The sequence below is a fragment of the Salmo salar genome, chromosome ssa02, assembly GCF_905237065.1.
Source record: "Salmo salar chromosome ssa02, Ssal_v3.1, whole genome shotgun sequence".
NCBI lineage: Eukaryota > Metazoa > Chordata > Actinopteri > Salmoniformes > Salmonidae > Salmo > Salmo salar.
The window spans coordinates 56,875,378-56,893,203 of NC_059443.1; the positions used below are offsets into that span (position 1 = coordinate 56,875,378).

A 17,826-nucleotide genomic window follows, 5' to 3' on the forward strand; every position below is an offset into this window, starting at 1 on the left:
AATAAAATTAACTAATTCAAAGAACGAAAAAATAAATAAAATAATATAGACCTACATCCTCAAGCGCACACACATTCGTTCTGAAAGATCTGCAGATCTTCTGAGCTGGTGGAAGAACAAGGCCTCTGTCTACCCACGGCCGTTGTCTACCCACGGCTTACTAAAGTCATGACAGGGAGACTCTGCATAGCGGCCACATCCGTTCCCTCTGAGAGGGTCTTCTCGAAAATGGGACAATAATTACTGAGAGAGGAAACCGCATCAGCCCCTCGAAAGTGAGGCAGCTTGCATTTCTGAATGCAAATCTCTCATAAAAGCAAAATATGGTCAGCATTGCTGTGTGCTGCTGATTATAACATGGCAATAAAGAAGAGAGAGAAAAGAGGGACCAGTTTAATGTTTTAAGTGGGATGCTGCAGTTTTACACATTGTTATTTATTTTTCTTTGATATGGTACAATATTCTATTATTATGTTGTTCAGATTGTATTCGTTTTGAATTGTTACATTTATATGCACTTTGTTAATATACATTAAAAAAGTTATACTTTAAATGCAAATGTTTAATAGCATTCTTTTTCATAACAAACCAATGCATTTTTAAATACATTGTGATTAAGGTAGAGTATGATTTCATTTAATAATTTAATTAGAATTGTTTTAACACCAATCATAGTCAAACTATCGCAAACTGTTTGACTTGAAAAAATACAAAACATATATTTTTTAAAGAGCCGTTTGGGAGCCAAAAGAGCAGGCTTTTAAGTGAGCTGAGCCGAACGAGCCGGCTCACTGAAAAGAGCCGAAATGCCCATCAATAATTGAGAAAGGCCGCCGTAGGCAGACCTGGCTCTCAAGAGAAGACAGGCTATGTGCACACTGCCCACACAATGAGGTGAAAACTGAGCTGCACTTCCTAACCTCCTGCCCAATGTAGGACCACATTAGAGACACATATATCCCTCAGATTACACAGATCCACAAAGAATTAGAAAACAAACTCGATTTTGATAAACTCCCCTATCTACTGGGTGAAATACCACAGTGTGCCATCACAGCAGCAAGATTTGTGACCTGTTGCCACAAGAAAAGGTCAACCAGTGAAGAACAAACACCATTGTAAATACAACCCATATTTATGCTTATTTATTTTCCCTTTTGTACTTTAACCATTTGTACATCGTTACAACACTGTATATATACATAATATGACATTTGTAATGACTTTATTCTTTTGGAACTTCTGTGAGTGTAATGTTAACTGTTCATTTTTTATTGTTAATTCCACTTTTGTATATTATCTACTCCACTTGCTTTGGCAATGTTAACATATGTTTCCCATGCCAATAAAGCCCTTTGAATTGAATTGCTCTACTCCTCCAGGCTATCTCTATCTCAGGTCACACACACCACATCGTATCTATGGAATGCCAGCTGTAGGTCAATTGTCAGCTCAAGCCCTAGAGGTCCAACTCAGTCCCATAGACACAGATGAGAGAATACTCATCATAGCTATTCGATGCATAAACAGATTTAACATCATCTTGTAGTTTTTCTTTCACAATATATTGTTTTGCTACTTCAAGGGTTTTAAAATTCCAAATCAAATAGTTAAATTATTCTTGGTATGACCCTCTTAAAACAATTCCATATTCCAAATCAATGATGTCATTGTTGTTGGAGCTAGATGAGTATGTCAAGTTTGGAACTGTGTGCAGGTTTGTAATGCAAATGTCTACACTAACTACTGGCATGGAGGATGTTTTAATATGCTGATGTGAAACATTTTATACCTGAAAAAAGATACTAAGGATGCATATAGAGTAGGTGAAACCATACATTTTGAAGAGACACTCTGAATTGGCATATTTTTGTACAATGGTATGTACAGTACAGTACAGTACATATTAAAAGTTAAATATTCACAAGCATACAGTTTGTCTTGAGTCAATAGAGAGCTCATAAAATACAACCTTAGACTTGGAGAAGATCTCAGTCAGCCCCTAATCTCTTACAGCTCTGCACAATGTGAATGAATGTCAAATAATAGGAATTATTACCTGAAATCAGTTCATATCAATTCCATATTTGGTTTGATGTAACTTTTTTTAAAGGTGTTTTATTAAATGTTAGGTTGTGGTGGCTAAAGTTAGCTGAAGGTTGTAGTGGATGTTTAAACTAAACTGAACCATGGATTACAGTTTATCTTGGCCCATAGACTACTTTCAGGGTGAGGAACCATCTAACATAACTGTAAAACAGTAAGCTACTCCTTTAAGTAATTTAGCAGAGGCTGTTATCCATAGCGACGTACATATTCAGTGCTTTATGGTTTGGTGGGAATAGTGACTCATAAAGACCTTGATTCTCTCTCTCTGTCAACAAGATCAACACCATCATGTATTCAGACAGAGTGCTGGTGATGCATTCTGGGAAGGTGCTGGAGTTTGACAGCCCTGCTGATCTGTGTCAAAGAGACGACTCCATTTTCTGCAAGCTGGTTGGTGCGAGGGGGGAGAGAGAGTAGAAGCTATCAGAGGACTAATGACAATGGTTAATGTCAATGGTGATCTCTCTCTCCGTTTCCCCACAGGAGGCCAGTGGTGGTCAGACTCTGTGGACCAACCAACCACCCGTCCTATGGAGGTGGTAGAAGTCAGCCCTATAATAATTATTGGTCCAGGGTTAGATTTTTTTAATCCCCATGATCGTTAAGGTTATGATTGGGGGTAGGGAAATCTGATCCTAGATCTGTGGTTAAGAGCGGAGACTTCTTCCCCGAGGCCCACCGACTGACATTTGACCTTTGACCTCAGAGAGTAAGGTCTGAATAGTCCAACCCGAGCCAAATTATTATTTTACTATATTTTAGGAAGTCGGGTTAATTTTCTAGCTTTTTATTCGGAAACACGTTAATGGGTTACGAAAGAACTGATGATGTGTCAATAGCACAGAGGTAATGAAGAAACATGGAATAAGTACTTTAATTGCTTTTGTATGAAGGGAGTATTTTATAATGCTATAATGGATTTTGACTGAAAAGTTGTCTTCCTAGAGCAAGTCAGTCATTCACTTTGCAGCATCGTCAATCATTTATGAATGTCTGAGATTCCTTTTTCACCTGGTTTGTTGGCAGCGTTAGTTATAGCTAGAAAGAGCACACATTATTGGACATACTTCACATAGATAAAATGCATGTTTACACACTGTTTGCTGTATGGACTTGTTGCAGACAAATAGACTTAGATAAATAAAGACAATTTAAAGTTGCTATTTCTCTTTGTTTACCATTCATACAGAGCAAATTTGTTTGGAAGCTCCTCACAATATTGTTACGTCTGAGGATTTCAAGCCATTCTGTAATAGAACTACTGTATATCAGTCATTTGAGAATGTTTCTGTTTTGTAATATACTGTAAGAGAAAACATCTCAGGGAGAATTGCCTTTACATACAGTGTTTTCATTTGTGGTCAGTACTCTCATGTACAGTAATATGAAGGTGTAACATATTCAAAATAAAATGGCTCCACTGGTTTTACACATGCCTGGTCAGTTTTTTGATTTATTGAGTTTGCTTGAACATCATTATGACAATCGTCATAATTAGTCATTATATTTCTATGATTTACACATCCCAAGTTATTGTTTTGTTGAGTTTGGGTCCATCAGAATGTCATTACGATTACATCATTGTCAGTAATGGTAATTGGAAGGAGTAGCCCCACCTTAAAGGTATGGTTACACAGTAAGAATGTTATGTCTTATAAATCAGTTATTTTCAAGTCTTAATCCCTAGATCAGGCCACACCTTCATTATTGTGCCTTAAAATGACCATGAGTCATGAATGAATGCCTAGCTGCCCCTCCCTTGAAACAAGACAACTTTTTGGCACACCTCTGCATTTTATTTTCTACTACCAGACCATTTGTTTTCCTCCTGTCTTGGCGTGGAGAGTGCTCTGTTAGTTTTTCCCCCTCTATCTCACAGTTCCAGTCTTGAGAGGCTAGGTTTCAGTGATCACCCTGCCTACCTGGACTGGGGAAGTTGTGTGTGACGGTGTGTTGCTGGGAAGACATGCCGAATGTGGAACCAGTTTATCTGCTTTGGGGAGAGTATGCTTTCGCTGACTGAGGCACGGTGTAGGCAGTCTTACAGGAGTAAACGGCAGGGACCGATAACATTGTGTCGCAACTTTCTCACATTGGCGGTTAAACTCTTCAATGGCTGAATAACAAGAACAAACACAGTCAAAATAGCCCAATGGAGCCTAAGGTAAGAGTTGTTGTCAACTCAACATCCAGACTATATGGTGCCAGGTACTATTTCTATTGTTTAAGAAGTCCACAATGATGTAATCGCTGTAGTAGCTAGATGAGTATGTCAAGTTTGGAACTGTGTGCAGGTTTGTAATGCAAATGTATACAGTAACTACTGACATGGAGGATGTTTTAATATGCTGATGTGAAACATTTTATACCTGAAAAAAAGATATCAAGGATGCATATAGAGTAGGTGAAACCATACATTTTGAAGAGACACTCTGAATTGGCATATTTTTGTACAGTGATATGTAGAGTACAGTGCATATTAAAAGTTAAATATTCACAAGTATACAGTTTGTCTTGAGTCAATAGAGAGCTCATAAAATACAACCTTAGACTTGGAGAAAATCTCAGTCAGCCCCTAATCTCTTACAGCTCTGTACAAGGTGAATGAATGTCAAATAATAGGAATTATTTGAACAGAGTAACTGTCAAAACGTGCCATGTTTCATGAAATATGATTGCAGCATTTAGCTTACTGTCAGTGCACTCGTCTTTATGAGTGCATATACAGGTAACTAACAAAATAAAGGAAACACCAACATAAAGTGTCTTAATAGGGCGTTGTGCCACCATGAGCCACATCAGCTTCAATGCACCTTGGCATAGATTCTACAAGTGTCTGGAACTCTATTGGAGGGATGCGACACCATTCTTCCTCAAGAAATTCTGTCATTTGATGTTTTGTTGATAGTGGTGGAAAACGCTGTCTCAGGCGCCACTCCAGAATCTCCCATAAGTGTTCAATTGGGTTGAGATCTGGTGACTGAGACTGCCATGGAATTTGGTTTACATCGTTTTCATGCTCATCAAACCATTCAGTGACCACTCGTGCCCTGTGAATGAGGGCACTGTCATCCTATGGGGGCATAGCCATAGTAGCCAAAATAATGGCCTGCCCAGTATTTTTTATACATGATGGTATGTTAATTGCTTAATTAACTCAGGAACCACACCTGTGTGGAAGCATCTGCTTTCAATATACTTTGCATTACTCATTTACTCAAGCTTTTCCGTTATTTTGGCTGTTACCTGTAGTTACCATTCCTAAATGCATCTTTCATAAGGCGTTGTTGGGGGTGTGGGATAATTACATTCAATCTCTGCTCCTGAATGAAAGTTATTCCATTCACTGTCACGCCTGCTCCTGCTCCCCCTCCCAGGCACTTGAGGGCGCCAGGCTGCCCATCATTACGCACACCTGTCACCATCATTACGTGCATCAGCGCAATATTGGACTCACCTGGACTTTGTTGATTTCCCCCTCTATATCTGTCTGTTCCTCAGTTTGTTCCCCGTGTCAGCATTATTATCGGTTTTATTAAATGTTCACTCCCTGTACTTGTTTCTCGTCTCCAAACGTGTCTCTTCACAGAATGCTGACACCACAATTTGAAGCAGCAGGATTTTAAAATGTTTTGGGGGGTGACATCGGTTCCGGGTGCTGCTGCCGGAGGAACCGGGAGTGCCTCAGCTGGCTCGTTGGGCTTCCACGCCTTAGCTGGCTCGAGAGGTTTCCTTGCCTCGGTTGGCTCGGCAGGCTCCCACCCCACGTCATGCCTCAGCCGGCTCGTAAGGCTCCCATGCCTCAGCTGGCTCGTCAGGCTCCCGCGCCTCAGCCGGCTCGTCAGTCTCCCGCGCCTCAGCCGGCTCGTCGGTCTCCCGCGCCTCAGACAAGCTTGTCGGGCTCGCACGCCTCAGCCGGCTCGTCGCGCTCCCACGTCTCAGCCGGCTCGTCAGGCTTCCACGCCTCAGCCGGCTCGTCTGACTCCGATATCTTGGCCGGCCCATCAGGCTCGCCCAGGTGGGACACTCCCACCACCCCAACCTGGCGCTCGAGGGCGCCAGGCTGCCCATCAATACGCACACCTGTCAGCATCATTACGCGCATCAGCGCAATTTTGGATTCACCTGTACTCCTTCACTTTGTTGATTGCCCCCTCTATATCTGTCTGTTCCTCAGTTTGTTCCCTGTGCCAGCATAATTGTCATTATGTTTTCCCTGTCCAGACGCTGTCCTTGTTTGTTTCTTGTTGGTTTTATTAAATGTTCACTCCCTGTACTTGCTTCTCGTCTCCCAGCGTCTGTCCTTACAATTCACAATGCAACAGATTGATGAGTTGGCTGACGTAAATGCAATAGGGGAATATTTCAAGCAACACATACAATGAGAATGCAAAACATTAAGGACACCTGCTCTTTCCATGACATAGACTGACCAGCAATGTTCCCTCCATTTTTTTGCAGCACTGAGCAAATTTCAGCATTGTGAAAGTTCTGTGCGCATTTACTGTGAACACTGACGCTTTCCCGCTTTAAGTTACAGTTTTAACAGTGGACAACAGTGGCCACAGTCTGGCCTACCAGACAGTGGCGGTCAGTGCCATTTAAGATGAGGGGGGATGATTAGTATTTTTTTCATTAGTAGGCCTTATTTCTATTACAGCATATTTGATAACTGTCGATCATATTCTATTTACTCAGTTGGTTGTAACTGCGACAGGTTTAGGCTACTACATGATACTCCCTATACCCATCATGAGGTTGCTACAACCTAGCCTATGAATTAAAGTTTACAACGTAGGTGCACACAGGTCGAGAGAAAAATGTGAGATGACAGACAGTTACACATTCAATACTGCCTTGCACACTTCTTGCCTGCTTCTAGCTGATATAGGGTGTAATTATTAGTCCAACAGTTGCAAACGAGAGTTTCCATTGGACAAATTCAGGTCTGTTTATCCCTGTTTGATCCGTTTTCTTCAGTTTAATCAACTTTTTTTCAACAGAATCTGCGGAATGAATACACCCCTGATCACGCTTAAACACAGTTCACTTTCATAGCAGCCATGTTGTATTCCTTCTCGCACCTATGCACTCTCCGGCTCTCACCTTTTCCCTTCGCTTGTGGACTTCAATGCACAACACAGCTGTATGTGACCAGGCGAAAAAAACTTTCCAAGCCAAACCATATCATAACACACAGCCTACATCATTGTCACCATATTAGCTAAAGCAACGTCATAGTCAACATAGCTAATAGAACTAATGTGTTAGTAAACACGCTACAATCATGTAGTAACGTAACAGTGTGCAGTAAGTAAGCAGTTTAGCACTTACACCGGCAGTCCCCGGTGGCAATACATTTGTAAAACCAAAAGCTTACCTTGACCTAGAAGAGTTCCAATGTTGTGTTGGATAGTCATAGCTACAGTAGCTAGCTAACATAGCATCCCTCTGTTTGAGCAGGGTGTTTGAGTAGGCTGAACTAGCTAGCTGCATTTGATAGCTAAGTAAGTGAAACTGAAAGATCTCTCTCTCTCTTGCTTCTCCATTTTGGACGAAATTAATTTGTTCAAAACTGTTAAAATATTCTCTTTCTCTCAGAGTAAACTACTCACAACATTTTATGCACTGCAGTGCTAGTTAGCTGTAGCTTATGCGTTCAGTACTAGATTCATTCTCTGATACTTTGATTGGGTGGACAACATGTCAGTTCGGTCTGCAAGAGTTCTGATAGGTTGGACAACATCCTCCGGAAGTTGTCATAATTACTGTTTAAGCCTATGGAATGGGGTGGGAACCATGAGCCTCCTAGGTTTTGTATTGAAGTCAATGTAGCCAGAAGAGGATGGAAACTAACTGTCCTCCGGCTACACCATGGTGCTACCCTACAGAGTGCTGTTGAGGCTACTGTAGACCTTCATTTCCAAATAGTATGTTTTAATGAATTATTTGGTGATGTGTTTATATTTAGTATAGTTTTATTAAAAAAAACATAACTTTTTTCATGTTTATTTTATGAAACTGGTCCTCCCCTTCCTCCTCTGACGAGCCTCCACTTCTACCAGAGTGGCCTACCATCAAAAACAATGGAGAAAATGCATCCCATAACATTTGAACATGAAAAAACCTGTTCTATCATTCAGCCTACAGTAGCAGCCGATGTGTGTTGTTCAATGATTACCAACATTCCATGAAACTTCTGAAAAAAAAACATGCAGGGCTTGACATTAACCTGTTTATCCACTTGTCCTTCAGACAAGGGAGGATTACTGAAAAATGTTTTCAGGTGACTGAAAATGTTGTTGTGTTGTTTGATGCAAGAAACCACTTTACAAAATAAAATGGATTATTATTTTCATACCAGGCAAATTATTGCTACCCTCTGCCTATTTGCTACTGAGCTTGTCTGTCACAAAATACAACATTCCCCTTTAAGACTAAAAAAAGCAATTTTCCTGACTGGATTTTCAAAGATGTCTAAAAATGTACTCCCTTATTGTTGACTTCAAATGATCTATAACTGGGCTAAAACCTCACTAACTAGCAAAGGAAATGAACAAAATGTGCACATGTGGCTACTATCATGACACAAGGCGAGACCCAGATGCAAACACGGGAGGCAGATGGTTGGAGTCTTACAGTATTTATTAATCCAATAGGGTAAGGCAAGAGAATGGTTGTGGACAGGCAAAAGGGTCAAAACCAGTTCAGAGTCCAAAAGGTACCGAAGGGCAGGCAGAATCAAGATCAGGGCAGGCAGGATGATCAGGCAGGCGGGAAAGTAGTCCAGAGTCAGGCAGGGGTCAGAACAGGGAAGACTATCAATAGTCAAAAGGAGTACGGGAAAACACCCTGGTTGACTTGACTAACATACAAGACGAACTGGCACAGAGAGACAGGAAACACAGGGATAAATACACTGGGGAAAATAAGCGACACCTGGAGGGGGTGAAGACAATCACAGGAACAGGTGAAGCAGATCAGGGCATGACAGCTACATGCAGCTCTTACTTTGATCTCAAAACAAGTACATTTACTCAAGACCACCCATGCTGTAAACACAGTCCAGTTCAAAGTAAATGGCACAGATCCATATACAGCAATGGTCTATTTGCATATAGGCCTGCTACAGCTCTGATTACATCCCTCCTCTCTCCCTTTCCACCACTGACACTGACCAAAAAGGGTCACCGTCTTTCAGCTGATGGCAAAACTCCAGTCGCACCGCATTATTTCTGCCTCATGCACAAATTCATGCTGTTACTCCTATGTTATACTTGAGTAAAAATAAAGATACCTTAATAGAAAATGACTCAAGTAAAAGTGAAAGTCACCCACTAAAATACTACTTGAGTAAAAGTCTAAAAGTATTTGGTTTTAAATATACTTAAGTATCAAAAGTAAATGTAATTGCTAAAATATACTTAAGTATCAAAAGTAAAAGTATAAATAATTTCAAATTCCTTATGTTACGGATAGCTAGGGCCACGCTCCAACTCTCAGATATCATTTACAAACAAAGCATGTGTTTAATGAGTCCGTCAGATCAGAGGCAATAGGGATGACAGGGATGTTCTTTTGATAAGTGTGTGAATTAGACTATTTTCCTGTCCTGCTAAGCATTCAAAATGTAATGAGTACTTTTGAGTGTCAGGGAAAATGTATGGAGTAAAAAGTACATAATCTTCTTTAGGAATGTAGTTAAGTAGAAGAAAAAGTTGTCAAAAATATAAATAGTCAAGTACAGATACCCCAAAAAACGACTTATGTAGTACTTTCAGGTATTTTTGCTTTACACCAGTGCTCATTCATTACTGCTGCAGTGCTTGTTGTAATGCTGATTGGAAATAGGAAGAATGCACATTTCCTGGTTCATAAAAGTGTTGAATACAAAGCCTTGACAGTGCCGAATAAGAACTTACACATGAACTCACTCATAAAAATTCCTTGACAATCTCTCTAGTCATGGTTTTAAACGTTTTGAAATCTCACAGTATCAACTTTGCTGTAGCTTTCTTTTATGCCTGCTACGTTACTGCAGACACGGTCATCTGAGCCCTCGGATTGACCAGCAGTAGGTATATAGTGCACTTGATTTGCTCTCCGAGCCCGCCGGGAAGGCAGAGTTGTACCTTCAGACACATGAAATGGTTCAAAATCGCAACAGTTCTCCTACCAGGTGCGCAGGGCAGCTGAATTGGGTGCACCTACCGTCAACAGCCCGAGACAAATAAAAAAAATAGATTGACCAGCTGGTGACCACTGCTCTTGAATGTCTCTCCATGGGTTGATATTTATCCCGGGGGAGCCGCGAGCGTGCAGTCTAGAGGGAACATTGCTGACCAGGTGAATCCAGGTGAAAGCTATGATCTCTTATTGATGTCACTTGGTAAATCCACTTCAATCAGTGTAAATGAAGGGGAGGAGACAGACTAAAGAAGGATTTTTAAGCCTTGAGACAATTGAGACATGGATTGTGTGTGTGTGCCATTCAGAGGGTGAATGGGCAAGACAAAATATTGAAGTGCCATTGAATGGGCTATGGTAGTAGATGCCAGGTGCACCAGTTGTGTCAAGAACTGCAACTCTGCTGGGTTTTTCACGCTCAACAGTTTCCAGTGTGTATCAAGAATAGTCCACCACCCAAAGGACATCCAGCCAACTTGACACAACTGTGGGAAGCATTGGAGTCAACATGGGCCAGCATTCCTGTGGAATGCTTTCGACACCTTGTAGAGTCCATGCCCCGACCAATTGAGTCTGTATGAGGGCAAAAGGGGGAGGGCATTAGGTGTTCCTAATGTTTAGTATACTCAGCGTAGTTTAGTCTGAGTGATGAATATTTTTACATATTCATCTTTTGGAGGTATTTGATGATGATGAAGTAAATTATGATTATTATGATCATTGTGGAATTGGTAGCAGAGCACACACTTTATTGCTCATAGAGCAGCAGTCTCACTAAGCATGTGACACAAATCACTTACATGACTTATGCTCTAACGATTGTTTACAAATCACTTTATTTGAGCACCTGCCACAGCAAGCTTTTCATAATAGAAAGTGGTGGGTGTGGTCACCTCTGAGTGTACACCCAACTATAGTGCACTTGTCTCCATTTCCCTGGACAAACTTGTTCCTGTTGTTCCCTCCATCTCCCAAGGCCACACCTCGGATACCTCAAAGGTGCAGCTACCTGGGTGTCAACCATGTGCCTATTTGCTTATGTAAACAGGTTACCCCTCCATAGCCCCTCTTTAGTGGTGATTTCAGATGATTTTGTTCTTTATGGTAAAATGAGCTGTGCCATTATTGTATTTGTTTGTATTTTTTATTCTGGAGTGTAAATATTATATTTATTTTGCATTTGATACTCTTGAAGGCTATGAAAGTATGCTGCAGTATTTAGGCCTGTATGATTTGATTATTATAGCATGAAACCAAGCTGAGCATTTATTTTTAATTGATTCTTTCCTCTTCAACAGGTTTAAACAGAAGAGCTTTTCATTAAAGGCTGCTGTGAAAACATCAGAAGGATCATGGTATGTGAGATCATTCATCCATCAGCCATGATGATAGTAATAACAAGCATATTCCAACACAATAAGCTAAGCAAAAGGAAATGTACTTTTTGAAAAACACCTATGCCCCAACATTACTTTCTAGAAGTGGATTCAATTTTTAAAATCTATTTAAAAATGATTGTAAATAACATGTATTTTTAAGTTCATTGTGGATATTCTGTTTGATGTTTGGGTTATTGAAACATGACCAACGCTGAGGCCACACACCCGTCTTTGCACATTTCTTGTAACTACCTTTGTATATCTGCTTTTAGCCTGGTCACCGTAGGGGAAGGAGCCTCTCTGAGGGGCTGATGCTGGAGGAATCAGAAAAGGGAGGATTGGTCGTCTCCAGCGTTTTCGGTGGCTCCTCTGGCAATCAGGGGCTCAAAGAAGGTATGAGTCTTTTATTTCATGTATACCCTTTTTGTTGAGGTACTTATGTTTCTTTGAGAAAATGTAAGATTTCACATTTTGGATTGTTGTCTGAATTTTGTTGAACAGTAAAATACAGTGTAACAGTGAAGAAAAAATATATAAAAAAATCCATAGACACATTTAGAATCATTGAAATGTTCAGTCACCATGCTTTAACTGTGTTTTTTTTCAGGAGATGAAATTGTGGGTGCCACAATCAACTTTGACCAACTTTCAAAAGATGATGTGTTGAAAATACTGAAGCTGATGGATGATAATGGATTTGATGATAAGGTTCAAGTTCTGACTAAAAATAATTTGAGCAAGAGTATGGGGACCTTGGACAGCATCAAAGCACCAGAGGAGGTTTGTGGAATATAGTTAGTAAATAGAATATGCAGGGGGGGAATTATTTCAGGAAGGTTACTGGATAAAATATGTTGTTTGTTAAAGGGACAAAATCGAGATTTTGGCAATGAAGCCCTTTATTTACTTCCCCAGAGTCAGATAACCTTGTGGATACCATTTTTATGTCTCTATGTGCAGTTTGAAGGAAGTTGCTAACTAGCATTAGCGCAATGACTGAAAGCTAGCATGCTAGCTGTTCCTGACGCTAGTTAGCATTGGCTTGTACCTCCAACTACCTCCAAATTCCTTCATACTGGACGCAAAGACATAAAAATGGTATCCACGAGTTCATCTGACTCTGACGAAGTCGATAAAGGGTTTTATTGCCAACATCTCGAACTATCCCATTAAGGATTGGTTTCTCTTTACAGATGCTGAAGGATTCATATAATAGACTCTACAATGCCAAAATAAATAGGTTCATGAAGGATGACAGCCCTGGACAACCTGCAGGTGCTGGGGAAAGAGGCTCTCATAATGGACAGGTGAAGGGCAAGGGACCGAGACCTCTCTGGGACAAACCTAAAGTGAAAGGTGACCTCAAACCCCCTGTCCTCACCATGGATTACCCAGTTGTGGAGAAACCCAAAGTAGATGCTCCTACCTACCTAGAGTCTCCAGACCTCAAATTCTCTGCTCCAAAGTTAAAGGTGCCTAAACTTGATGTCAAAGGCGTGGTACCTGATGCTCATGGTGGAGAACTTTCATTGCCTAATGCCAACATTAGTACATCAGATCTCTCCCTGCCTCATTTGAATGGGTCACTAAACATTGATGCTCCATCAGTTAACCTGGAAAGGCCATATCTTGAAACTGATATAGATGCTATCGATGCTCCAAAATTTGATATGTCTTTGTCCAAAGTTGACCTCAAAGGCCCTGATCTTGACCTGAAAGTTATAAATCCACTTCCCAAGGTTGGAGGAGATATCAATGTCCCGGAAGCAGAGCTCAATCTACCAGAGGGGGTTGTCACTGGACCTACTTTAAATATCAATGCCCCAAAGCTTGATATTGAAAGAACAGGCAAAATGTTCAAAATGCCCAAATTTAAGATGCCTGACTTGGGTCTCTCTGGACCCAGCATAAATGTACCCAGCCTTGAGGTTGATGCACCAAATATGAGGATCCCAGATAAAGATATGCCAGGAGTTAATCTCAAAGGTCCCCAACTAGACCTACAAGCACCAGATGTTAATCTCAAAGGTCCTAATCTAGACCTGCAAGCCCCAGATGTCAGCATGATGAATATGCCTTCAAGTAAAATCAGAGTCCGGTCCTCCAAGGAACTGAAAAACCCAAACCTTGATGTGGATGATCCCTCTGGTTATTTTGAATTGCCTAAGGTTAGGCTCTCTCGCAGAGTACAAAAAGGACCAGATTTAGACATTGATGCAGTTTTAAAGACCCCAGACATGCATCTTAAAACCTTTTTGATTGGTGCTCCTGACCTGAATGTCCCTGATGTAGATTTACCTTCAGTAGACCTTAAAGGTTCCAAAATAGATCTAGAGTTGCCAGATGCAAACATTGGTATCCCATCTGGGAAGATCAAAACACCAAGTCTCGGTATGCCTGACTTTGATATATCTGGACCAAGAATTAGGACTCCAGACCTGGACCTCTCAGCGGATGAGATGTGTCTATCAGACGTCTGTTTGCCTGACCTCAGTACTCCAGATATTGGCATACCCTTAGGTAAATTCAAACTAACGAAACCACATGCAGAACTCAAAGCTCCTGATTTCAATGTGGATGCCCACTCTGGTAAACTGAAGATGCCCAAATTTGGCTTCTCTGGCCTAAAAAGTCCAGATCTGGGCATTGATGCTGATGTAAAAACACCAAAGCTAAGTCTCAAAGCTCCAAAGATGAAAGGTGGACTTGATGCACCTGACTTGAATTTGCCCAAAGTCGACCTGAAAGCACCTAAGTTAGATGTAAACACTCCAAATATTGACATTGATGCACTCTCAGGAAAATTCAAAATGCCAAAGTTTAAAATTCCTAAATTTGCCCCTAAAAGGCCAGAGGTTGGCATTGATGGAGAGTTGGATGGACCAGACCTGAGCCTATCATCTTCCAAATTAAAACAGCCAGATGTGGATGTTGGTAGCCCATCTGGAAAATTCAAGATGCCAAATTTTAAAATGCCAGACATTGGCCTCTCAGGCCCAGATGTTCAAGGGCCTGACTTTGAGGTAAAGAATCCAGACTTGGATCATTCAGCCCTCAAGTTTAAAGGGGGAATTAGTTACCCAGATTTGGATCTGCCAGATATAGACCTCAAAGGCCCCAAAATAGACTTCAATGCACCAGATGTAAACTTTAATATGCCCTCAGGTAAAGTCAAAGTACCTACATTGAAGAAACCAAAGGTTGATCTGAATGCTCCTGATCTGGACATTGATGGCCCCTCTGATGAACTGAAAATGCCCACATTTGGGCTGTCTGGTAAAATGCCAAAATCTCCCAAATTGAATCTCAAAACTCCAAAGTTGAAGGGGGGAATTGATTTTCCAGACCTGAATTTACCAGATGCTGACCTCAAAGCCCCTGAACTAGATGTGATTGCTCCAGATCTAGACATCAATGCACCCTCAGGGAAATTCAAAATGCCTAAATTCAGAGGCCTGAAGGGACCAGATGTTGACATTAATGGCGCTGTAGAGGGACCAGATCTGAACTTGTCATCTCCCAACCTCAAGGGTCCCAAAGCAGACCTCAACATTCCAGATGCTGATATTGGCAGTCCATCAGGAAAATTCAAAATGCCAACTTTCAAGATGCCAGATTTAGGTTTATCTGGACCAAAAGTTAAGGGGCCTAACTTGGATCTTTCAGCCCCCAAGTTTAAAGGGGGAATTAGTCACCCAGATTTGGATCTGCCAGATGTTGACTTCAAAGGCTCCAAATTAGACCTCAATGCACCAGATGTAAACTTTGATATGCCCTCAGCTAAAGTCAAAGTACCTACATTGAAGAAACCAAAGGTTGATCTGAATGCTCCTGATCTGGACATTAACGGCCCCTCTGGTAAACTGAAAATGCCCAAATTTGGGATGTCTAGTAAAATGCCAAAATCCACAAAACTGAATCTCAAAGCCCCAAAGATAAAGGGGGGAATTGATTCCCCAGACTTGAATTTACCAGATGCTGACCTCAAAGCCCCTAAACTAGATGTGAATACCCCAGATCTTTACATCAATGCACCTTCTGGGAAATTCAAAATGCCCAAATTTAAAATGTTTAAATTCAGGGGCCAAAAGAGACCAGATGTTGACATTGATGGAGACTTAGACGGCCCAGATATAGATATCAATGCCCCCACAGCTAACCTCAAAGGTCCCAAAATAGGTCTAAAAATGCCTGATTTGAAGATGCCTGATTTTGGGCTATCTGGGCCAAATGTAGATGCACCTGATTATGACTTAACTGATACCGATCTCTCAGCCCCAAAGCTAAAAGGGGGAATCAGTCCCCCAGATTTGAGACTACCTAAGGGTCATCTCAGAGGGCCCAAACTAGACCTCAATGCTCCAGATATGCCCTCAGGTAGATTCAGAGTTCCTACCATGGAGAGGCCAAATGGTAGCATCAAAGCCCCTGATTTTGACATCAGCACTCCTACATTCAAAATGCCTGAAATGCCTAAATTTATGTTGTCTAGTCCAAAAAGACCAGATCAAGACATAAGTGCTGACATAGGTTTGAAATTGTCAAAGATGAAAGGTGGGATTGGTTCACCAGATCTGGACCTACCTACAGTTGACCTAGAAGCCCCTAAAATAGATGTAGACACTCCAGATATGAACATTGATTCACCCTCTGGGAATTTCAAAATGCCCCACTTCAAAATGCCTAAATTTGGCCTTTCTGGTCTGAATGGGCAAGATGCTGGAATAGACGGAGACATTGATGGACCAGACCTGAGCTTGTCAGCCCCGAAAGTAAACACAGGGATTGGTAGTCCAGATTTAGACATAAATGTTCCCTCTGGTAACCTCAAAGGCCCCCAATGTGATTTCAATTTGCCAGACAGTGACATTGCTATACAATCTCGAAAATTCAAACTGCAATCCTTTAAATTGCCTCAGTTTGGAAGTCCCAATCTAAGGGCAGATACAGATATGGACTTTATGAAAACACATGACATTTCTCCTCCAAAGGCTAAAGTGGATCTAAAAGCACCAGACTTGAAAGTTAGTCACCCAGATGTCAGCCTGAGCCTACCCAAAGCTGATATCAGAAGCCCAGAATACAAAGTGTCATCTCATAGTAAACGCAGATCTGATATCCCAGGTGGAGCGCATATAAAATTGCAAGCAATGGACATAGATACCAAAGTGACACTGCCACACACTGATAGGAAGTCTAGGAAGGTCAAAGGAAGGGCCAGTTATCCCATTGCAGATATAGATTTACCAAAAGTTGAGTACGAAGCATCTGCTTTGGATCTGCGAGGTTCAGACCTTAACGATCCCACAGGAAAATTAAAAATTCCCAAATCCAAGACTAAATTGGGTAGTCATACAAGAATACCAGATCTTGATATAGACTCAAGTCTTGCCAGTATTAATGCCTCAGTCCCTAAACTCCCACCCCCAAGGTATGGAGTAGAGGTTTCACAGCCAGATTTAAATTTGAGCAGAACTGACCTCAAGGGCAATAAACATCATAGAAAAGCCCCAGCTGGTGAAACTGGCAGAACAAAAAGGAGAAGTCCAAAACACTCTGAAATTGGAATGTCTATGCCAAATTTTACTCATGGTTCAAACCACAAAATGTCTGAAGATCAAGAAGGATATTTTGTCGCTGCATTTCCCCAAAATCTCAAAGGGGATGTACCAGACGGAACTGGGAGCCTGAAAAATCGTCACAAGGAAGAGTCAAACCGTAGATCTCATACACTCAGAAGTCTCAATTTCAGTGCATCAAATGTGGACCTTGAAGTTCCAGAAGATGAGAACTTGAAAGGGTCAACATTCTGGCTTTCAAAGCTTATATAGCATTCAGACAACTGACTAAATGTAATTTTAGGCTTGTTTGAATCACAATCTTCTGTTGAAACATAATGCAGAAAACGTCTGTTACGTATAAAACAAGCATCAGATTGTTTGCACATATTTTTACTTTTTTAATGTAAATTGATTGGCATTTGTTATGAACATGTTGAAAACGAATGTGTAAAGCTTTCTTTTGTCAAGGGATTTAAAAAATGTATGAAAGGTTTATGTTCTGCTGATAAGCTGTTTGAATGGTATTTTTACTCTACACTTGCTACATTGTAATAAAATAAAATGGGATTTTGTAACTTTTATAAAATCTT

The 17,826-nt window shown here is 40.9% G+C and overlaps 1 protein-coding gene across 1 annotated transcript; it reads left to right on the plus strand.

Moving 5' to 3' along the window:
- Window positions 1-3,877: 3,877 nt before the first annotated feature.
- Window positions 3,878-17,817, plus strand: LOC106587602 (neuroblast differentiation-associated protein AHNAK). Its single transcript, XM_014176165.2, has 5 exons — window positions 3,878-4,273; window positions 11,595-11,651; window positions 11,948-12,068; window positions 12,283-12,455; window positions 12,869-17,817. Exons 2-5 carry the CDS (start codon window positions 11,649-11,651, stop codon window positions 17,504-17,506), a joined length of 4,935 nt encoding a protein of 1,644 aa, XP_014031640.1. The 5' UTR covers window positions 3,878-4,273; window positions 11,595-11,648; the 3' UTR covers window positions 17,507-17,817.
- Window positions 17,818-17,826: the final 9 nt, after the last annotated feature.